The sequence below is a fragment of the Somniosus microcephalus genome, chromosome 10 (assembly GCF_052327205.1).
Source record: "Somniosus microcephalus isolate GS21.2 chromosome 10, FLI_Smic_1.0, whole genome shotgun sequence".
Classification (NCBI taxonomy): Eukaryota; Metazoa; Chordata; class Chondrichthyes; order Squaliformes; family Somniosidae; genus Somniosus; species Somniosus microcephalus.
In genome coordinates, this window is record NC_140996.1 from 74,324,823 (window position 1) to 74,347,529 (window position 22,707).

Sequence of the window (22,707 nt, forward strand, 5' to 3'; positions counted from 1 at the left end):
CCGGCGGGTACTCGCGACTCCTTCTGGGGCGGTACTTCCGGCGCCCTGGCGAGACTGACGCCCCGTTGAATTTCTAGGCCATAGTCTATAATAGTATAATACTCTTGTATTAAAAATGCAATTCAATTACAAAAAAAGCTGCGGGTGGGAGCAATAAAAGAAGAAAATAACTTGTCCTGAGATTTCTTATGATGTCAGAAACTGCTAAGGGCAGCTGAAGCAATTTGCTATCATCTAACTTCAGCAACAAATTGACATTATAATCATTCTCATCTACAACAGACTTGTATTTTAACCAAAGAAATTATATTTGAATCTGTTCTTCTATTGCTGTCTGGAAGATTCGAGGGCTGAGTCAATTTATAATTTCAATAGAATTTAGGGCACTAATTTCCCAACCATGTGCAGCATGTATTTTACAGTTTTCCTTGGTGAATACTGAAGCTATTAACATTGTCACTGCTACAAAAGCACGACAACGTTACAGGAATTTAAACTGCAGCGGGTTACACTTTGATATAATTGTAGCGTATTCATTTGGAACGCATGCAGAATTTGCTGTTGTATCATCACTAGTAAACTTTACATCCTTTATTCCCTCTTCTTAACTATAGAATTGTTTGCTGTTATTATTACTTCCAATTCATAACCCTAATCTGTTATAATTATGAAGCTTCTAAGCTTTAAATTGGATGAGAGAGAGAAAGGAAGGGGTAGACCTGAATTAACGTCTAAAATCTGAACTTTAAAACACAAAAGGCAAATTTTATTAATCAATCTACTGAACACAATTTAAGAAAAATAAATGTTATTTTCTCTTTCACATTTTAAGCCGAAAATTGCAAATTCTTATTTGGTTTTAGATAGTTATGACTTTTACACAGGTTGGCCTAGAAATTCACTAGCCTTAGCGCCGCTTTTGAGGCGCTAGCGCCAGAGTTATGGCCAGTTGAAAAATTCCCTGGGGCCCTAAAGCGGCGTTGCACCGGTAGCGCTGCGCCGGCACCGATGACGTCATCGGTGTGCGCAGCGTCCCGGTTGCCATGCCGACGGGCCCCAGCGCCGAAATTCAGTTGCGGCCGCCTCGCCCGTGGCAGCCGCAACTAAGACTCTGGCAACAGAGTCCAACACGTGTTTGCGCCGGCGCATTAAAGGCCCCGCGGCGGCCGGCCGCTTTCCCGCCGGCCGCCTGCCCGCAGCTCCCTCCCCGGACTTCTCCCCGCCCCCCCCCCGGAACAGATGCAAGCCCGGCACTTGTCCGAGGTGCCGGGCTCATTTTTAAACAGATTTGCGCGGGCCGCGGCCGGGTGCAGGCAGCTCCTCCTTAACGGAAGGAGGAGGCCTGCACTTCCCCAGCCTGCCGCACCGCATCGGGTGCCGCAGCGCCGGAATTGCGGCGCGAAACGGCAGTTAGCGCCCTTTTCCAGGCGCTAAGACCCTTCAGTAGCGCCGGCAGCCGTTTGGGCGCGGCGCTACTGAATTTTTGGCGCGCGCAGGGGGACTTAGCGCCGGCACTAACTTCCAGCGCTAAAGCCCTGGCTAAGCCAAAACCCAATTTCTAGGCCGTTGACTTTTGATACTGTTTAATGGAACTTTTCTACATGAACTAAGTTGATGATTGTTCCAACTTGTTGCCTGGTTATGAACTGTTGGTAGTAATAATACCAAAGGGAAACTAGAAATAAAAAAAGTGTTTCTCACTTAACTGCAAAAACTGCTCCATACAAAGAGTACAAATTTAAAATGGCCCAGAAATTCAGGTCTCCACGGGTGAGTACGCACGGGGTACTCACCCGTAGGCCCAATGGAAGTGCCGGTTTCCTGCATGCACTGCACATGCGCGGGAAACCGGCACTTCTTGTTCCCCTAAAGGAAGTGGTTCAGAGTTCGACCGCGTGCGCAGGAGAGGCTGCGTGTGCGCATCGAACTTAGTTTTTTTTTGCAGGTTTTCCCGGGAGGGTAAGTCTGCAGAAGTTACACATTTAAAAAGCAGGCGTAAGGCCTGCTTTTTACAAGGTAAGTGGTGAATTAATTAAAATTAAAACATTTTTTCCACAGGTTTATTATTTTTAAATACTTTAAAGCAGGGTAAGTTTATTTTTAGCCCCGTTAGAAAATAAAATTATTTTTTTCAAAAATTTAAATTATTGTTTAAAATAGTTATTTCATGTAATTTATAGTTTATTAACAAAATGTGATGTTTTTTAAAATTTATTTGAAGATTTAGTGATGTTTTGGGGCCCGTAGTATTTAAAAGTTTTGACAGCTCTTCCTGTCAAACTTATGAATGGGCATTCCCTGCTCCGATTGGCTCCCCATGGCCCACGTGATCCCAGGGGACGCATCGAACTAACTGCGCTCCTGGGATACGCAAGCACTGTGCGCCGGCAGTTGGAGCAGGCCCAGGGTCGGAATTGCACGCGGGCCCACAGCTCAACGGCCGGCGCGCTAGGTAAGTGCAGGTCGGGGGCTTACACCCGCGTGAAGCCCCCGACCTGAATTTCTGGGCCTAATATAAAGGCCGATCTGCTTATCAAAATAAAAACTAGTTCTAACTGTAAACATCAGCTATTATGAGTTTCTATTTGCTGTCTAATAATATTCTTAGAATTGCACTACTATAATGAAGGATCATTTGCACATGTACTCTGGCAACATCACCATCTCCATGAAGTATTTTTATATTTCATCATTAGGTCATGACTGAAAATCAACTGACAGGATGGGAAAATGGGGAGAGGGAGGTGAGAGAAAATTTTGCATTAAAATCACAGGAACTGCTCCACAATTCATGCATTCTGTTTAAATGTTCATATAGTCTATTATAATTTAAAGTTAATTAATCTGTAGCACAAATAGAATACATGAGGAAACTGGGATAAAAGCTATCTCTCTCATATGATACTGACTATAACTCATTCACAACTGTCACAAAGAAGCTAGCAAATCGTTCATCGGATATAAAATCACAAACTCTTGATTAATTATTTCTGTATCTATTATAATTATGTGCTATCACACTTAAAAATACCTGCAGACTTGTCATAAGTAGTTAATACTGTACAAGTGAGGTACGTACGTACCTGCTCCATATGTATGCAGAAGGCGATGGGTTTGCATCAGCTTTACAATTGAGTTGCACATTTTGTCTGCCAACAAACCAGTTTCCATCATAGCCCATCACAGTAACTTCAGGTGCATCTGGAACAAATCATCACATGTTGACTGTTGGAACCGGTATCTCCTCCAATTAATTATATGCTAAACATAGTTGCAATCACTAAGGGCTGGATTTTACTAGCCTGAGGAAGCGGGACTGCTGGGAAAGTCAAAAGGAATGGGAGTGGGTCCTGAACACGCTCCCAACCCGCCTCCCACCAATCTTCCCAGGAGTCGGGTCCCCGATTTGCACAGGGACCCGACTCCTAGCAGCGGGAAGAGGATTATAGCCACTTAACTGCTTGTTAACAGGTAGTTAACAGGCAGTTAAGAGGCTTTTTCCAATTTTTCGACTTCTGCGGGCTTCCCGACGTCAGGGAACCCCGCCAGAGTAAGTGAGGTGTGCCATGGATCTGTTGTTATGTTGGTGTATAGATGACAGCTGTAGAAGTGGTGTGAAGGATGCAATGGAACACTGGTGAGTATCAGAGATAAGAAAATGTTGGGAAAGTCATTTTTAATGTGTTTACATTTTTCTGTAGGTGACAAGCTTTGAAGTGTTTGTGTGGCCTCAACTCAATGGGAGAAGTGACAGATCGTTTTCTGTACCCTCACCTGCAGCTGCCATCTGTTTCATCCTAAGGAGAGAGAGTCACTGGAGAGCCTGGGTGCAAGGGCTCACTTGTGTACAGTGATTGTCAGTGTTTGACAGCACATCAATGCTGTCAAACACAGTAAAATCATCCGTCAAAAGTTTATGGTTCATATGCTTTTAAGAAAACCGGCAGATGAAGCGTTATCTGACACCGGCTTTCCCTTAATTGGCCAGCAAGCTCGTAGGGCGGGCTTAACAAGGCCAATCAGGGGAAAATAGCGTCTGTGCATCGGACGTCGCGGGCAGCGGGGCTAGAACCCGGAAGGCAGCAGTTGCACCCACAACGCATCTCGGTGAGTAAAATCCAGCCCTAAGTGTTTGCGATTATTGTAAACTTTTTAAAAATAGATCACTTAATTTGAAGAGGGCTAATCTTGTGCCCATAGCCTGATTTTATGTCCATTAATTTAAAGTAAGCAAAACCAGGGGCTGTGGGTCAACAATTCCCCAACTAATATTCCACAAGTACTGCATCATATCTGGGAGAATCAAATCAGGGAATCAGCCCTCATTTTCAACGATGTTTTAATAACCCAAATTCAAGCCTAATGATCAATGCTATGTTACATACATAAATTAAAGGGGAATAAAAGCATGGAAGGAGCACTTTTAGTTCATTCAAAGTATGTATTGCCTCTTTTTAAGGAAGAAAATAATGGATATATTAGAATATATAACTAGATATATAAATTTTTTTTGAAACACCAACTTTATTGTAGGTAATTTTTAAGATTTTTATTCTTCTAGACTGCTCCAGTGATATCAACCACATCACTGTGTTTTCTGAAGTGACTTCATCCAGATGGAGGCATGCTGGAGTTGGCCGCCTGAGCAATCCAGATTACTCAGCCTGCAGTATGGTTTCTTGGGGACAGGCAGGTCAGCACTAACCACTAGACTGGCTTGAAGTCATGCAGCAGTGCCAGTCTGGATATGCTCCCTATAATCAAAGTATCAAAGCAGCCTAGCAAGGTGGGTGGGTCCCAAAAATAAATAAAATTAATTAAAAAAAATTAACAAATATTATATGACCATTTTAATATAAAAAGGAAGAGTACTTTGAATGAAAAGTACTCCCCATGTATGTTTCTTCCTCTTTAATACCAAGCAGCATTAGGAAAGAAAGAAGTGTTGACAAAGTGCAACACTCTACATGGAGACTGAATTTGTTTAAAAAGAACACCAGTTTTGCTTTAAGCAATGTGACATTATGCTTCATTCATTCAACCTTCACTAATAAAAGGATAACAGAAACTGCTGCTGGTACTCTCAGGAACATCAAGTGAGATCAAAGCACAAATGTTAATCAGTGGCTATGCTACAATAATACCATTCGCTGGATCTTCATCAAAATTAATAGTAAAAATAGGGTTGTAGTAACATTATACATCCACAGGTGAAATATGAATCAATCTATGGTTTAGTGCTCTAATTTAAAACTCTTGGAGAACAGGATTGCCATGAGTCTGGCAAATTACAATGGTGCGAATCACCACTCAGCATGTAAGTACTGGTTTCATTTCCCTTTTACTTTTTTCTTGCTTCTTTTGTTTCCTTCTTACAATTTTTCTTTTGCTTGTCTCATGTTTCTATCCTTCAACAGATACAGCCAATTTCATACCAAAGGAGGAAGAGTCAATTCATAGTGCCCAGTGAGAGTTTTTTTTTAATTCATTGATGGGATGTGGGCGCCGCTGGCTGGCTAGGCCTGCATTTAGTGCTCATCCCGAATTGCCCTTGAGAAGATGGTGGTGAGCCGCCTTCTTGAACCGCTGCAGTCCATATGGTGTAGGTAGGAAGGGAGTTCCAGGATTTTGGCCCAGCGACAGTGAAGGAACGGCGATACAGGTCCAAGTCAGGATGGTGTGTGGCTTGGAGGGGAACTTGTAGGTGGTGATGTTCCCATGCGTCTGCTGCCCTTGTCCTTCTAAGTGGTAGAGGTCGCGGGTTTGGAAGGTGCTGTTGAAGGAGCTTTGGCGAGTTGCTGCAGTGCATCTTGTAGATGGTACACACTGCAGCCACAGTGCGCCGGTGGTGGAGGGAGTGAATGTTGAAGGTGGTGGATGGAGTGCCAATCAAGCGGGCTGCTTTATCCTGAATGGTGTCGAGCTTCTTGAGTGTTGTTGGAGCTGCACTCATCCAGGCAAGTGGAGAGTATTCCATCACACTCCTGGCTTGTGCCTTGTAGATGGTGGTAAGGCTTTGGGGAGTCAGGAGGTGAGACACTCGCCGCAGAATTCCCAGCTTCTGGCCTGCTCTTGTAGCCACAGTATTTATATGGCTGGTCCAGTTCAGTTTCTGATCAATGGTAACCCCCAGGATGTTGATAGTAGGGGATTCAGCGATGGTAATGCCATTGAATGTCAAGGGGAGATGGTTAGAGTCTCGCTTGTTGGAGATGGTCATTGCCTGGCACTTGTGTGGTGCGAATGTTACTTGCCACTTGTCAGCCCAAGTCTGAATGTTGTCCAGGTCTTGCTGCATATGGACACTGACTGCGTCAGTATCTGACGAGTCTCGAATGGTGCTGAACAGTGTGCAATCATCAGCGAACATCCCTACTTCTGACCTTATGATGGAGGGACGGTCATTGATGAAACAGCTGAAGATGGTTGGGCCGAGGACACTGCCCTGAGGAACTCCTGCAGTGATGTCATGTGATTGAGATGAATGACCTCCAACAACCACAGCCAACTTCCTTTGTGCTAGGTATGATTCCAACCAATGGAGAGTTTTCCCCTTGATTCCCATTGACTTCAGTTTTGCTAGGGCTCCTTGATGCCACACTCGATCAAATGCTGCCTTGATGTCAAGGGCAGTCACTCTCACCTCACGAGTTCAGCTCTTTTGTCCATGTTTGGACCAAGGCTGTAATGAGGTCAGGAGCTGAGTGGCCCTGGCAGAACCCAAACTGGGCATCAGTTAGCAGGTTATTGCTGAGTAAGTGCCACTTGATAGCACTGTCGACGACACCTTCCATCACTTTGCTGATGATTGAGAGTAGACTGATGGGACGGTAATTGGCCGGGTCGGATTTGTCCTGCTTTTTGTAGACAGGACATACTTGGGCAATTTTCCACGTTGCCGGGTAGATGCCAGTGTTGTAGCTGTACTGGAACAGCTTGGCTAGGGGCGCAGCTAGTTCTGGAGCACAAGTCTTCAGTACTATTGCCGGAATGTTGTCAGGGCTCATAGCCTTTGCAGTATCTAGTGTCTTCAGCCGTTTCTTGACATCACGTGGAGTGAATTGAATGGGCTGAAGACTGGCATCTGTGATGCTGGGGACCTCAGGAGGAGGCCGAGATGGATCATCCTCTCGGCACTTCTGGCTGAAGGTAGTTGCAAATGCTTCAGCCTTGAAACTACTCCTATAATATAGCAGTTTCTTTTTGCGTCACGAACATTCAATTCAACTTTTACTTGTTTACGGGATGTGGATAATTCTGGCAAAACTGCAATATTAATTGTGCATCCCTAATTGCTGATTAGGCCTTTTCCTTCAATAGTTGCAGTCCGTGTACTGATAAAATGGTACTCCACTAATCAGGCGCATCAGGATATGTGCAAAATTAACTACCGGGTTAGGCTGGACACTTATGAGCCTCAAGACCAGTATGTGCGTTCAGACATCGCTGCTAACTTGAGACATTCCTGTGATCTCACAGACAACACAAAAGTGTTTTCTTGCACAAAAGCAGTTTCAAACCAATTACTAGTGGGTGCAAGTGTACAGCATAAAACTATCTATAGTTCAATTAAACAACAAGGGAAGTTGATATGGGAAATTCAAAAAACACACTGGTGCAGTAGGGGTTGCCTTACGAAGGCACCAGAAAAGTTACACGAACTGAGCAAAATTATTTTGTACCTCGACAATTCATGGGAGGGGGAGAGGGAGACCAGGGGGAAAAGGGGAATGCGAGGGCTGGGGGGGGGGGGGGGGGGGTGGGGCGCGTGGAGAGAGGGAGAGCGAGGCTGGGGGGGGGGGGGGGCGGGGCGGGGGGAAGAGGGGAAAGAGAGAGTGGGGGGGGGGGCGCAGAGAGAGGGAGAGCGAGGCCGAGGGGAAAGCGAGCGTGGAGGAAGGAGGGTGGAGTCAGGGTGGGAAGGCCGGGGGGTTGGGGGGGGGGGGGGGAGAGAGAGAGATGAGAACTGCGGGAGGGGGGTTGAGATCTGCGGGGCGAGGAGGGGGCGGGGAGGCTGTAGCATAACTTTTACCCCCTTGTATTCTAAGTCCTTCAGATAAAAAGGCCAGCATTCAATTAGTCTTTTTGGTTATTTTCTGTACCTGTCCATGACATTTTAATGATCTATGTACATGGACCCCCCCCCGCCCCCCGCTTCCCCAAGTCTCTTTGGACCTCCACTGATTTTAGCTTTTCAGCATTTGGAAAGTATTTTGTTCTATGCTATTTTGGGTCCAAAGTGGATGACCTCACATTTGCCTACATTGAAATCCATTCGTCAAGTTTTGACCATTGGCTTAATCCCTTTGTAATTTTATGCTTCCATCTATACTTTATAATAATGCCACCTACCTTTGCGTCATTGGTAAACTTGGTTATGTGGCTTTCTATCTCATCATCTAAGTTGTTAATAAATATGGTGAATATCCAACACAGTATCCAACACAGATACCACTAGTCATATCCTGTCAATGAGAGTACCTGTCCATTATCCCTACTCTCTGTCTCCTGCCGCTCAGACAATTTCCAAACCAGGTCAATAATTTGCCTTCAATTCCATTAGCTTCAACTTTAGCTAACAGTCTCTAATGAAGGACTTTATCAAATGCCTTCTGGAAGTCCATATAAATAACATCCATAGACATTCCCCTGTCCACTACTTTAGTCACCTGTTCAAATTTTTTTTTATCAGGTTCGCAGGAATGATCTACCCTTTACAAATTCATGCTGGCTCTCTCTGATCAGTCACTCTATCCTTAATTATAGACTCCAGTAATTTCCCGACAACAGATGTTAGGCTAACTGGTCTTTAATTCCCTGGTTTCCCCCGCTCACCTTTTTTAAATAGCAGAGTGACGGGTGTAATTTTCCAATCTAAAGGAATGGTACCCGAATCGAGAGAACTTTGGAAGATTATACCGAGCTTCCGGTCGCCTGTCATTTTAATTCACCACTCCATTCCCACTCGGACCTCACCGTCCTTGGCCTCTTGCATTGTTCCACAGAAGCTCAACGTAAACTCAAGGAACAGCACCTCATCTTCCGTTCAGGCGCTTTGCAGCCTTTCAGACTCAATATCGAGTTCAACAATTTCAGATCATAACCTCGGCCCCTATTACATTTTTACTTATATCTTTTATCCACCCCTTTGTTTTGGTTTTTCCCTCCACCACCCCCCCCCTTTCCTTTTTTTTCTCTCTCCCACATGGCAGCCGTCTCTCATTCTGCCAGAACATTTCACACCTAATCTGAGCCGTCTTTTATCTCCACTAGTCCTATCACCATCTCGTCTCGTTTTGAATACCTCTTCATGTCTCTTCACTTCTTTTGTTGTCTCCCACCCCTGCCTTTCGATCTATTTCATTTCCTTTCCAGTTTTGAAAAAGGGTTAGACCCGAAACGTCGACTCTAATTTCTCTCCATGGATGTTGCCTGGCCTGCTGAGTTTTTCCAGCATTTTCTGTTGTTATTTTGGAAGATTATAGTTAGGGCATCTGCAAAGTTCTCACCAACTTGCTTCAAAACCCTGGGATGGAAACCATCTGGTCCTGGGGATTTGTCACTCTTTAGTGCCATTATTTTCTTCATTATTGTCATTTTGCTCATGCTAATTTTGGTGAGTCCCCGCCCTAATTCAATATTAGTTTTCTTGGGATGTCCGGCATGCTATCCTCTTCCTCTACTGTATATACTGATGCAAAGTAATTATTCAACATGTCTGCCATTTCCTTATTTTCATTGATAATATCACCATTATCAGTTTTCAAGGGGCCCACATTGCTTCTGACCACCCTCTTTTCCTATTCAAATCTTCCTACCATACCATGATGATCTCATCCAGCCACGATCAGCCGAATAGCCTCCTTCTGTGCTGCAAGATTCTATGATACGCATGCACCCGCACTCCTGATAACAGGCTACTTTTTGTTCCAACTGCACCACTGCTGGCTGCTCTTTCCTCTGCTTCCTATTTCCTTCTCTGCTTTCAAAATCTTGAAACACTATTCTCCAACCATGCTTTCCCCTCAATTTTCTGTTTCCTCTTTTTCTTTCCTGCTTAATATTGGCATAATACTTCATCTTTCTATAAGCTGCTGTTGAAAAATCAAGCGCCAAAATATCAGTCAAACCTACAAACATCCAGAATTCCATCAATTTTGTTTTAATGCAACGATTGTACTGTACAAAGCAAGTTTAATAAATAAATTTTAAAATACATTTCATTACACTTTTAGGATACACTTTGAGCAAGGGTGAGTAAACTAAAATAATGCCAGCAGGGCAATGTTATTTTTAAGTATCAAAAGCTACTGAGATAATTAGATTCATGCTAATCATACTTCAATTATACACATATAAGATTTACACATCAGGTACTTACATTGTACATCCAAGACATATGGGACTCGAGTAGTAGTATTCAGTGGTGGATGTATCACTATGCAGGTGATTGGTCTCTTCCTCACAAATCGGGACGGAACGATCTTGAACTGATTAACAACAGTCACAGTTTCATTTGGAGCAAAAATCTTTGTCTGCTCCTGTTCTCCAATGAGATCGGTTTCCCAGAAAACAACTGCTTCAGGTTTTCCATTGGCTGCTGTGCATACCGCTGCAACTGTCTCATTGGCACCATCTACAAGTGGCTCAGGGCCACCTCCCACAGTTATTGTGGGTTCAACTATAAAAGTAATAAAATATTAGTCTGTAGAATAGTGCAATTGAGTATAGTTACAAAATACTGTAGCATTGTTTTGACATTTTCAGACACCGGTGATTCGACAAATGTGTACTACTGGTGGGGAGTCTCAGTCTCACCCATTAAGTGTGCATTAGGTGCTCCCTAATGATTTATAATATTTCTATTCATACTTATTACATTTAAATTCAATTACACTATTTCAAAAAATCATAAGGCATGAAAACTAACACAATTACAAATTAGATTTAAGCATTTTACATCGCGTTCAGGTGGTAATTTATACATTGATCTCTGACACGAATTCAGTGTGATAGTAAAGCTGTACATGCTTCGGTGGCATTGTACAAGAAGTTTGGAACTATAGAGGGGAAAAAAATCAGGCAGTCAGGACTTCTGCTTGCCACACCAGTTGCACCTGGAAAGTACAAATTGAGTGAGTTCAGAATGTGGCTGAGCTGTGCTGCCTCTTATGGATAAATAACACAATACTGACTTTTAATCTCACACATGAAGCATGAGCACCGAAGGTGAAAAACCTGTAAAAACTTTTTGCTGCCTAGATTCTCAAAATCCATTAACAGGGGGTGAGATAGAACTTAATAATAGCACCGAGCAGCCTAGCACCACACCAAAGACTGGATTATCCTCATGCCGTGACTGTGCAGCTCCATTATTACAGAGATAGAAAAGCTCCTTTTTGTAAGGTGTTCAAGTAAAATTACTTTTCTTCCTCGAACTTGTCTGAAAGATAACCTTCTGCTGGTAACATATTGGCCCAGAAATTCGGGTCGGAGGCTTCCTGCGGGTGTAAGCCCCCGACCTGCACTTACCTAGTGCGCCGGCCGTTGAGCTGTGGGCCCCCGTGGAATTTCGATCCTGGGCCTGCTCCAACTGCCGGCGCGCAGTGCTTGCGTATCTCAGGGGCGCAGTTAGTTTGATGCGTCCCCTGGGATCACGTGGGTCATGGGGAGCCAATCGGAGCAGGGAATGCCCATTCATAAGTTTGACAGGAAGAGCTGTCAAAACTTATAAATACTACGAGCCCCAAAGCATCAATAAATCTTCAAATAAATTTTAAAAAACATCACATTTTTAAAAATAAACTATAAATTACATGAAATAACTATTTTAAACAATGGCCCAGTACTTCGGGTCCCAACGCGTGAGTAAGGACGGGGTACTCACGCGTGGACCCGATGGAAGTGCCGGTTTCTTGCATGCACAGCGCATGCGCGGGAAACCGGCATTTCCTCCAAGGGGTTCAGAGGTCCAACGCGCACGCGTTGATCTTCCTTCTTTTTTACAGGTTTGCCCATGTGTAAGGGCATCAACTTTTTAGAAATGCAAAAAGGAGACGTAAGGACTTGATTCTTTAAGGTAAGTGGTCTATTATTTAAAATTATAACATTTTTTCCACAGCTTTATTGTTTTTAAGGAGTTTACAGTAAGGTAAGTGTATTTTTAGACCCGATTTTTAAAAAAATTATTTTTTTCAAAAATGTGATTAATTGTTTAAAATAGTTTTTTAAAGTTATTTATAGTTCATTTAATTAGTGGGATGTTTTTTAACATTTTATTTAAAGTTTTAGTAGTGTTTTGGGCGCCCGTAGTTTTCATGAGTTCAACAGTTCTTACTATCAAACTCATGAATGAAGTTTTCCCTCCCCTGATTGGCTGCCCAGTGCTCACCTGATCCCAGCCGGCACATCGAACTAACTACGCCGCTGGATCAGGCAAGCACAGCGCGCCGACAGCTGAACCGGGCCAATGACAGGAATTCCAAGCAGGCCCAGGCTTCAGCTGTCGGCGCGCCGGGTAAGTGCTCATCGGGGGCTTGCACGCGCGGCAAGCCCCCGAACCTAATTTCTGGGCCAATAATTTAAATTTTTGAAAAAAAATGTTATTTTCTAACGGGGCTAAAAATAAACTTACCTTTCTTTAAAGTATTTAAAAATAATAAACCTGTGGAAATTTTTTTTAAATTTTAATTAATTCACCACTTACCTTGTAAAAAGCAGGCCTTACGCCTACTTTTTATATGTGTAACTTCTGCAGACTTACCCTCCCGGGAAAACCTGTAAAAAAAAACTAAGTTCGATGCGCACGCGCAGCCTCTCCTGCACATGCGTTCGAACTCTGAGCCCCTTCTTTCAGGGGAACAGAAGTGCCAGTTTACCACGCATGCGCAGTACATGCAGGAAACCGGCACTTCCACTGGGCCTACGGGTGAGTACCCCGTGCGTACTCACCCGTGGAGACCCGAATTTCTGGGCCATTTACTTTGGACAATGAGCGTCTCAATAGGTTATTTAACGGTGAATAGATGATTTAACTTTGGACAATGAGCGTCTCGATAGGTGATGAGACTTCGTGTTTTAATGGGTTTTGATGGATCTTCAATTGGGTAAGACAACAATGTCAGTTTCGCTGGAACAATGGACTTCCTGGCCTCAATGAAAAACACTTTAACCTTGGGCAAAACACATCAGCAGTAAGACTAAATCACATCAAATATGTACCACAGGGAGGGGGAGACAAGATAAGGAATTGTCTTCCATCCCCCAGCCCTGTACATGTCCTGTGGTTTGGATTACTGGGTGTGTATTGGAATACAAGAGTTGGGGGAAGGCCCAGACTCGAAAAGGTGGGAACCAGACAAAGAAGGGAGATTTAAAAGACATCACTGCAATACACAGACCTTAATGAACTTTTAGGGCATACAGAGAAGGCAGCTCTCTCCCTCTCGTGCCCTCGTCTCTGAACCAAGAACCGAGCACTCCGTCCGAGACGGAGAGAAGAAACCACCACGAGCGACAAGAGCCTCGCCTTGTTCTTCGATTGTAGGAACGAACTTCAAAACTGGGACTTGGATACTGCATCGGCAATACGGAACTAGGAGACACGTTCTACACAGGGAAGCAGCGAGCAATAAAATGGACAATCGGGGTGAGCATTGTCCTAGCCCACGCATCCTTAAGACCACCGGTACTGTGTGAGGGGGTTTTGTGTGTCCCAACCAATCCAGAGGGGTTTAGTGGGGAGGTTCTGTGTGTATTATATAGTGTATGTTCCGGGGTATGTGGGACAAGTCCATGTTATACTCTGTATTGCAACACAGTGTGATTTTAGGTGTCTTAATACGAGACAGGGGCCTGTTTGACGGGCCAAGTTGTATTGTTGTACTGTTTGTTTTACGCCACCAGGCATTTTACGTACTGGAGGCGGGTGTGTGTGTTAACCTTATTAAACACCGTACAGTCGAGTCCGAAAAGCTTGTCTGTGTTCCAATCCTGTTCACCGTAATTCCTGTCATCTGGAACTAAGTAGGAGGGGTGATTCGAACCACCAAGGGATATGGATCAAAGGCAGGTAAATAGGGTTGAGGTACAGATCAGCCATGATCTAACTGAATGACAGAACAGGCTCAAGGAACTGAATGGCCTACTCCTGTTCCAATCTTCCCACAACATAGCTATACCCCCACAGGCTTTATTTCCTGCACCAAAATATATTTTTTCTTGCTATCAGAAAAAGTTCAAAACACAAGCTAACTTTTAAAAATCCAAATGCTTCCCAATGTCTGCAAATTCCTTCCTCCAATTCAGATTCCTTCCTATACTTTTATTGATGGCTGGGATATGTGATCTGTGAAAAATTACCAGATTATGTTCTGTCTTTTAAGATTATAGGCAGTATTCCTCATTTGTGAAGTCACTCTGGTAGAACTCCATATTGCTGCGTGGGAGGAGTTGCATCAAGATGCCTTCTTCATGGCTTCATAGCTAGCCCTTCTAAAATATAAAACAGGGTGACTGTAGGTGATTAAGAGACACCTACAGATGTGCAGGTATCTCCCTTTATAACATTTAGGTTTAGAAGGACGTTTTTGTACTGGAGAACATTCCTTCCTAAGGTTCTAACATTTTTGATAGAGATTTATCCCTCTTGCAACCTTACTTTGTATAACTCTGGTTCTTCAAGAGGCTGTGTGACAAAGCACAAGCATACTGAAAGTTTCATCAAAATGTACAACAGTTGTCAAAGCAAACATATTAGGGTGTACAAGTAGCTATTATATAGTACAAATCAAAGGACATTACGTCAACACTATAAATGAGAGTAGATATATTCGGAGTTGCGTACCAGTTCTGGCTACCTTTATTGCAAAAAGGCAGAGGCACTTAAAGAATTCAAAGTGCAGGACAACAAGAATAGTACAGGATTTTAAAAATAATGAACTATAAAAAGGGCAGCCATGGGAGGCTAAATGATCGTATTCCCAAATCATTATTTTATTCTCCTCGATGAAAACCAGTGTGTTTCCAAAATCATGAAAATCATCATGCTGTGTACAGAGCAGTTCATTATGCTGACGGAGAAGAAAATACATGGACTAACTACTTTGTGGTTAGAGCTATTAACTTCTAGAACCAACTATCACTTAGGGGGCGATTTTGTTAATGGGGCGCTTTGGAGGCGGGACCACTGCTTGGCGGGTCGATGTCCCGCCTCCATCGATTTGTGGCCAACCCACGCTATTTTCCATTGTTTGACCTCGTTAAGCCCGCTGGGCTTTGCAGGCCAATTAAGGGAAAGCTGGTTGCAGAGAACATCAACGAATGACGTTTCATCTATCAAAAATTTTTGACAGATGAATTATCATCGTTCGATAGCTCTGTGAAGCTGTCAAACAGTGACATTCTCTGTAGTTTGATGAGGTCTTGAATTCACGACCTCATCAAACTTCTTTTACAGAAATGAGATGGTTGTTGCATCTGAGAATGCAATGGCCATCTCCCATCTGCAACACGGAGGTCCGAGACTCTCTGCATAGACACCGACTGAAGCCCTCAAGGAGAAACAAAGGTACAGGAAACTTTGTGCTATCCGGAGGTGAGCTATCCGGCAATCTGGAGCCACCGGCAAAAATCAGCAGCTGTTTTTATTCTTTTTGTTTGTTTTTTTTGCTTTGTTTGAACAGTCAAGCTGTGCAAGGTCTGTAGCTATAGCAACAGCTTCAGCTACAGAGCTTTAGGGCCACACCTGAGTGTTTAGAAGCTGTTGCTAAGCAACAGTGTTTGTTGTCAAATACGGAGATAAGAATCTCCATATCTCTCAACATTAACTCTGGAGAGTACGGCAGTTTTGAGGCAACGGCAGCAGCTCGGTCCCGTGGGTGCCGGATAGCACAAAGTTTCCTGTAATTACACTTTTACTAACATTTTGCACTTACCTCAGATACTCAGCTTGACACTCTTGCACCCATCACTTACCTTCACAGCACACTTTTGCACCCCCGACCCCCGCACTCGCCTCGCTGAGCTGGCGGGTTTTAGAGCCTTCGGGAAGCCCGTACTTGTGAGGGCAAAAAGGGTAATCCTATTTTCTGCCTGTTAACTACCTGTCCAAGGAGACGGGACCTGACGCAGGACGGCTACTCACCTCCTGGGAAGATGGCATGGAGGCGAGTTGGGGGCGGGTTGGGCACCTGCCACCAAATTCCGCCATTTTCCCGGCAGTCCCGCCTCCATAGGGCTGGCAAAATCGTTGCTATTCTGCAGCAATTGCAGAATTAGACAAAGTACCAAAATATTTAGTTGAACAGTAAATAAAGGGACAATCCATCACTATTTACCTCATCATAACCCTTCGCAATCATGAAGACCTTGACTAGGTCACCCCTTAACCTTTTTAGCTGTAGTGAAGAAAGCCCCAAATTAAAATGCAGTGCCAATCTGGTGACGCTATAACACAGGGCTACAAGCATGCTAAACACCAGAAGCAGTATGCTATAGACAGAGCTAGGCTATCCCACAACAAACAGATCAGATCAAAGCTTTGCAGTCCTGCTACATCCAGTCATGAATGGTAGTGGACAATTAATCAACTAACGGGTGGAGGAGGCGCCAAGAACATCCCCATCCTCAATGATGGCGGAATCCAGCACGCAAGTGCAAAAGACAAGGCTGAAGTGTTTGTAACCATCTTCAGCCAGAGGGGATGATCCATCTCGGCCTCCTCCCGAGGTCCTCACCATCGCAGAAGCCAGTTTTCAGCCAATTTGATTCAGTCCATGTGATATCAAGAAACAGCTGAGCACACTGGCTATAACAAAGACTATGGGCCCCAACAAGATTCCGGCTGCAGTGCTGAAGACTGGTGCACCAGAACTAGCCACGCCTCTAGCCAAGCTTTCCAGTACAGTTCACCGGCATCTACCCGACACAGTGGAGAATTGCCCAGGTATGTCCTGTCCACAAAAAGCAGGACAAATCCAAACCCTGCCAATTTCTGCCCCATCAGTCTACTGTCAATCATCAGCAAAGTGACAGAAGGTGCCATTGACAGTACTATTAAGCGGCACTTACCAATAACCTGCTCACCGATGCTCAGTTTGGGTTCCGCCAGGACCACTTGGCTCCAGATCTCATTACAGCCTTGGTCCAAACATGGACAAAAGAGCTGAATTCCAGAGGCGAGGTAAGAGTGACTGCCCTTGGCATCAAGGAGTTATGATTGTTGGAGGCCAATCATCTCAGCCCCAGTTAATTGCTGCAGGAGTTCCTCAGGGCTGTGTCCTAGGCCCAACCATCTTCAACTGCTTCATCAGTGACCTTCCCTCCATCATAAGGTCAGACATGAGGATGTTCACTGATGATTGTAGTGTTCGGTTCCATTCTCAACTTCTCAGATAATGAAGCAGTCCATGCCGGCTTGGGCTGATAAGTGGCAAGTAACATTCTCGCTACACAAGTGCCAGGCAATGACCATCTCCACCAAGAGAGTCTAATCACCTCTCCTTGACATTCAACGTCATTACCATCGCTGAAAACCCCTACCATCAACATCCTGGGGGATATTTTATGGCAAGTGACTCACCTCCCGACTCCTCAAAGCCTTTCCACCATCTGCAAGGCACAAGTCAGGACTGTGATGGAATACTCTCCACCTGCCTGGATGAGTGCAGCTGAAACAACACTCAAGAGGGCTCGATATCATCCAGGACAAAGCAGCCCACTAGATTGGCATCCCATGCACCATCATTAATCATGCACTCCCTCCACTACCGGCACACCGTGGCTGTGGCGTGTACCATCTGCAACATGTACTGCAGAAACAAGTCAAGGTTTCTTCAGGAGCACCTCCCAAATCCGCGACCTCTACCGCCTAGAAGGACAAGGGCAGCAGGCGCATGTGAACACCACCACTGCAAGTTCCCCTCCAAATCACACATCATCCTGACTTGGAAATATATTGCCGTTCCTTCATCGTCGCAGGGTCAAAATCCTGAAATTCCCTACCTACCTTTAGTGCTCTTGCAGAGAGCCGGCACAAGCTTGACGGGCCAAATCGCCTCCTTCTGTGCTTTAGCCATTCTATGAAATCTAACAGCACTGTGGAAGTCCCTTCACCACAAAGACTGCAGCGGTTCAAGGTGGCGGCTCACCACCACCTTCTCCAGGACAATTAGGAATGAGCAATAAATGCTGATCTGGTCAGCGATGCTACATCCCATGAATGAATTTTAAAAAATTGTATCTGTCAATTTATTGACAATAATATGGAGAAAGCTAATGGATGACCTAATCAAGGTATTCAAGGTTCCAAAGGATTATGATGAGGTATGCAGTGATGGACTGTTTCGACTGGTCGGTGAGACAGTAACAAGAGGGCATAATTTTTAACACATTAAATTAGTACAACTCTACTGTAAAAAGGACCACTTATCACTCACTTTCCAATTCTGATGAAGGGTCACCACTTAAAAAGTTCAGATGCTGACTTGACTTCGAGCAGTCAATTTTATTTTTTATCTTTACTATTTTCTATACTTGATCCTGGTTATTGTTCATAGGCCACATGAATGCTGAAACCAGTCCCGCCCACTCATCACCCACATACGACACTTCATAGCAGGGATACTGATCAGGAGTCAGAACGCTGACTGATTTTTATCATTACCCACGACAATTTAGTTCTAAAATGCATCTCAGAATGTTTGGCAAGAGCATCGAATGGAACAAGAAAAAGGGGAAAAGTTCAACTTGGGTAGTAAAGAAACAGAGAATTTTGTTTTTAGGAGATGTTTGAAGCCAGGGAAAGGAGGAAAGGCAGAAAGACTTTGCAGGGAATTCCAGAGGGCAGGAGCATATTAGGTAGTGGGACAGGTAGAGAAGGTGGTTAAGAAGGCATACAGGGTACTTTCTTTTATTAGCCGAGGCATAGATTATAAGAGCAGGAAGGTTATGCTTGAACTGTATAAAATACTAGTTAGAACACAGCTAGAATACTGTGTACAGTTCTGGTCACTACATTACAGGAAATATATGATTGCATTAGAGAGGGTACAGAGGAGATTTATGAGGATGTTGCCAGGACTGGAGAATTTTAGCTATGAGGAAAGATTGGTTAGGCTGGGTTGTTTTCTTTGGAACAGAGGAGGCTGAGGGGAGACTTAATTGAATGACCTATTTCCCTTAGCAGAGGGCCAATAACCAGGGGGCATAGATTTAAAGTAATTGGTAGAAAGATTAGAGGGGAGTTGAGGAGAACTTTTTCCACCCAGAGGGTGGTGGTGGTCTGGAACTCACTTCCTGAAAGGGTGGTAGAGGCAGAAACCCTCATTGCATTTAAAAAGTACTTGGATATGCACTTGAAGTGCCACAACCTACAGGGCTACGGACCAAGAGCTAGAAAGTGCGATTAGGCTGGATAGCTCTTTTTCAGCTGGCACAGACAAGACGGGCTGAATGAACTTTTTCTATGCCGTAAATTTCTATAATTCTATAAATTTCTATGATTCTATATTAATTGAAAGAACAGCTTCTAATGATGGAATAGAGGAAGTGTAAAACATGTGTGCATATGTGCAGCTAGAAGAATTTATTCAGATATTTTGGGTGAAGCCATGGAGGGATTTGAAAGCCAGAGTCTTGAAGTCAATTCACTGGGACACAGAAAGTCAATGGAGCTTGGAGAGGACATGGGTAATGGTTGTGCGGGACTTCATGAGATAGGTGATTGGAGAGTATAATGATAGCTTTAGAGTTGATGGAGGAGAAGAGGTATAGATGGGTGTCATCTGTGTATAAGTGGAAGTTGACCCTTTGCAATGGGGGGGGGGGGTCTTCAAAGAGGAGATAGTTCTGGTACAGATGAGACACAATCCCACAAGAGGGAAAGGAAGGGCTTCAAAGCAAGAGCTCCCTGGATGGCTAATGGTATAGAGATGAAAATGAAACAGGAGGCTTACAATAAATGCCAGGTTCATAATGCAGTAAAGAAATAAGCTAAATACAGAAAGTGCAGAGGAGGACTGAAAAAGGAAATAAGAGGGGCAAAGAAAGTGTATGAGAATAGATTAGCAGTTAACATAAAAGGGAACACTTAAGTCTTTTATAAACACAAATAGTAAAAGGGAAGGGTGGAACCCATTATGGACCAAATGAGATCTTCATGTGGAGGCAGAGGGCATGACCGAGGTACTGAATGAGCATTTTGCATCGGTCTTCACAGAAGAGGGTTGTAGAGAAATTGGATAGAGTAAAAATAAAGAGGAGGTACTTAAAAGGTTGGCAACGCTCAAAGTAGAAAAGTCACCTGGTCCAGATGAGCTGCATACTAGGTTGCTGAGGGAAGTAAGGGTGGAAATAGCAGAGGTTCTGGCGAGAATCTTCCTTAGATACGGGAGCGATACCAGAGGACTGGAGGATTGTAAATGTCACACCCCTGTTCAAAAAAGGGGACGGGGAGAGACCAGCTAACTACAGGCTAGTCAGAACATAGGTGTTGCAGAATCTTTTAGAGACAATAACCCAGAACAAAATTAACTGTCACTTTTGACAGCACGGATTTATTAAAGGCAAACTGTGTTTGCCTAACTTGATTGAGTTCTTTGACGAAGTGACAGAGAGGGTTGATGAGCGTAGTGCAGTTGATGTGGTGTATATGGACTTTCAAAAGGCGTTTATTAAAGTACTGCATAATAGGCTTGTTGGCAAAATTGAAGCCCATGGGATTAAAGGGGCAGTGGCTGTGTGGATACAAAATTGGCTAAGGGACAGAAAGCAGAGTAGTGGTGAATGATTGTTTTCCCAGACTGGAGGGAAGTTTACAGTGGCACCCCCAGGCGTTGATATTAGGACCACTGCTCTTTTCGATACATGTTAATGACCTGGACTTGGGTATACAGGACATAATTTCAAAGTTTGCAAATGAGGTGAAACTCAGCAAAGTAGTAAACAGTGAGGAGGATGGTAACAGATTTCAGGAGGACAGACTGGTGAAATGGGCTGACATATTGCACATGAAATGTAATGCATAGAAGTGTGAAGTGATGAATTTTGGGAGGAAAATGAGGAGAGGCAATATAAATTAAATGGTACAATTTTAAAGGGGGATGCAGGAACAGAGGGACTGGGGGTTCACGTACTCAAATCTTTGAAGGTGGCAGGAAAAGTTGATAAGGCTGTTAAAAAGCATACGGGATCTTTGGCTTTACAAATAGAGGGATAGAGTGCAAAAGCAAGTTATCCTAAACCTTTATAAAACACTGGTTAGGCCTCAGCTGGAGTATTGTGTCCAATTCTGTGCGCCACACTTTAGGAAGGATGTCCAGGAGAGGGTGCAGAGGAGATTTACTGGAATGGTACCAGGGATGAGGGAGTTGTTACGTGGAGAGACAAGAGAAGCTGGGGTTGTTCTCCTCAGAGTAGAGAAGGTTAGCCATTCAAGAGGGGGGAGTAAATAGAAATGTTGTAGTGTTGTAGAGAAGGGGGGCCATTCAAGGCGGGGGGGGGGGGGAGTAAATAGAAATGTTGCAGTGGTAGGGGATAGTATCATTAGGGGGATAGATAGGGTTCTCTGCAGTCGAGAGCGGGAGTCCCGAAGGCTGTGTTGCCTGCCCGGTGCGAGGGTTAAGGACATCTCTTCTCGGCTGGAGAGAAACTTGGAGGGGGAGGATCCAGTTGTCGTGGTCCATGTTGGTACCAACGACGTAGATAGTACAAGGAAGAAGGTTCTGTTAAAGGAGTATGAGCAGCTAGGGGTCAAATTAAAAAACAGAACCTCAAGGGTAATAATCTCTGGATTATTACCTGAGCCACGAGCGAATTTGGCTAGGATAAATAAAATTAGAGTGTTAAATGCGTGGCTCAAAGACTGGTGTGGGAGAAATGGGTTTTGCTTCTTGGGACACTGGCACCAGTGCTGGGACAGGAGAGAGCTGTTCCGTTGGGACGGACTTCACTTGGCCAGTGCTGGGACTAGAATCCTGGCGAATCGAATAACTAGGGCTGTAGAGAGGGCTTTAAACTAATTAGTGGGGTGGGGGGGGAGGTTTCTGGAGAGCAAATAATAAAAATGACAATGGAGAAGGTCATAGACCGAGGTAGCAGTGGGGGAATTAAAAACCAGAGAGTGTCAGGAAGGGGCAGAAGGTATGGAGTAAAAGGTAAAGTAGTAAAAGGGGAAAAAGCAGGAATTAAGCATCACAAAACATATTTGAAAGTTCTTTATCTGAATGCACGTAGCATTCGTAACAAAAGGGACGAGTTGATGGCACAAATAACTACATATGGGTATGATCTTGTGCCCATTACAGAAACATGGCTGCAGGGTGACCATGACTGGGAATTAAACATACGAGGGTATTTAACAATCAGGAAGGACAGGCAGGAGGGAAGGGGCGGTGGGGTGGCTATGTTAATAAAGGAAGGAATCACTGCAATACAGAGAAATTATATTGGGTCAAAGGATCAGGATAGTGAAACAGTTTGGGTGGAGATAAGGAATAATAAGGGGAAAAAAACACTAGTGGACGTAGTCTATAGGCCTCCTAACAGTTGCAACTCTGTTAGACGGAGTATTAATCAGGAAATAGTTGGGGCTTGTAATAAGGGAACATCTATAATTATGGGGGATTTTAACTTTCATATTAACTGGACAAATCAAATTGGGCAGGGCAGCCTTGAGGAAGAGTTCATAGAGTGCATTAGGGACGGGTTCCT

At 44.1% G+C, this 22,707-nt stretch overlaps 1 protein-coding gene across 2 annotated transcripts in view; it reads right to left on the reverse strand.

Annotated features, from left to right (window-relative positions):
* The window catches only part of nectin3b (nectin cell adhesion molecule 3b), a 338,904-nt gene that overhangs the window by 47,595 nt on the left and 268,602 nt on the right, over window positions 1-22,707 (reverse strand). For both annotated transcript variants that reach the window (XM_085998621.1, XM_085998620.1), the window contains 2 exons: window positions 10,379-10,678; window positions 3,084-3,201 (listed from right to left, as the gene is read on the reverse strand). In XM_085998621.1, the coding sequence (XP_085854747.1) occupies window positions 3,084-3,201; window positions 10,379-10,678 (418 nt within the window). The remainder of the gene's footprint in view (window positions 1-3,083; window positions 3,202-10,378; window positions 10,679-22,707) is intronic.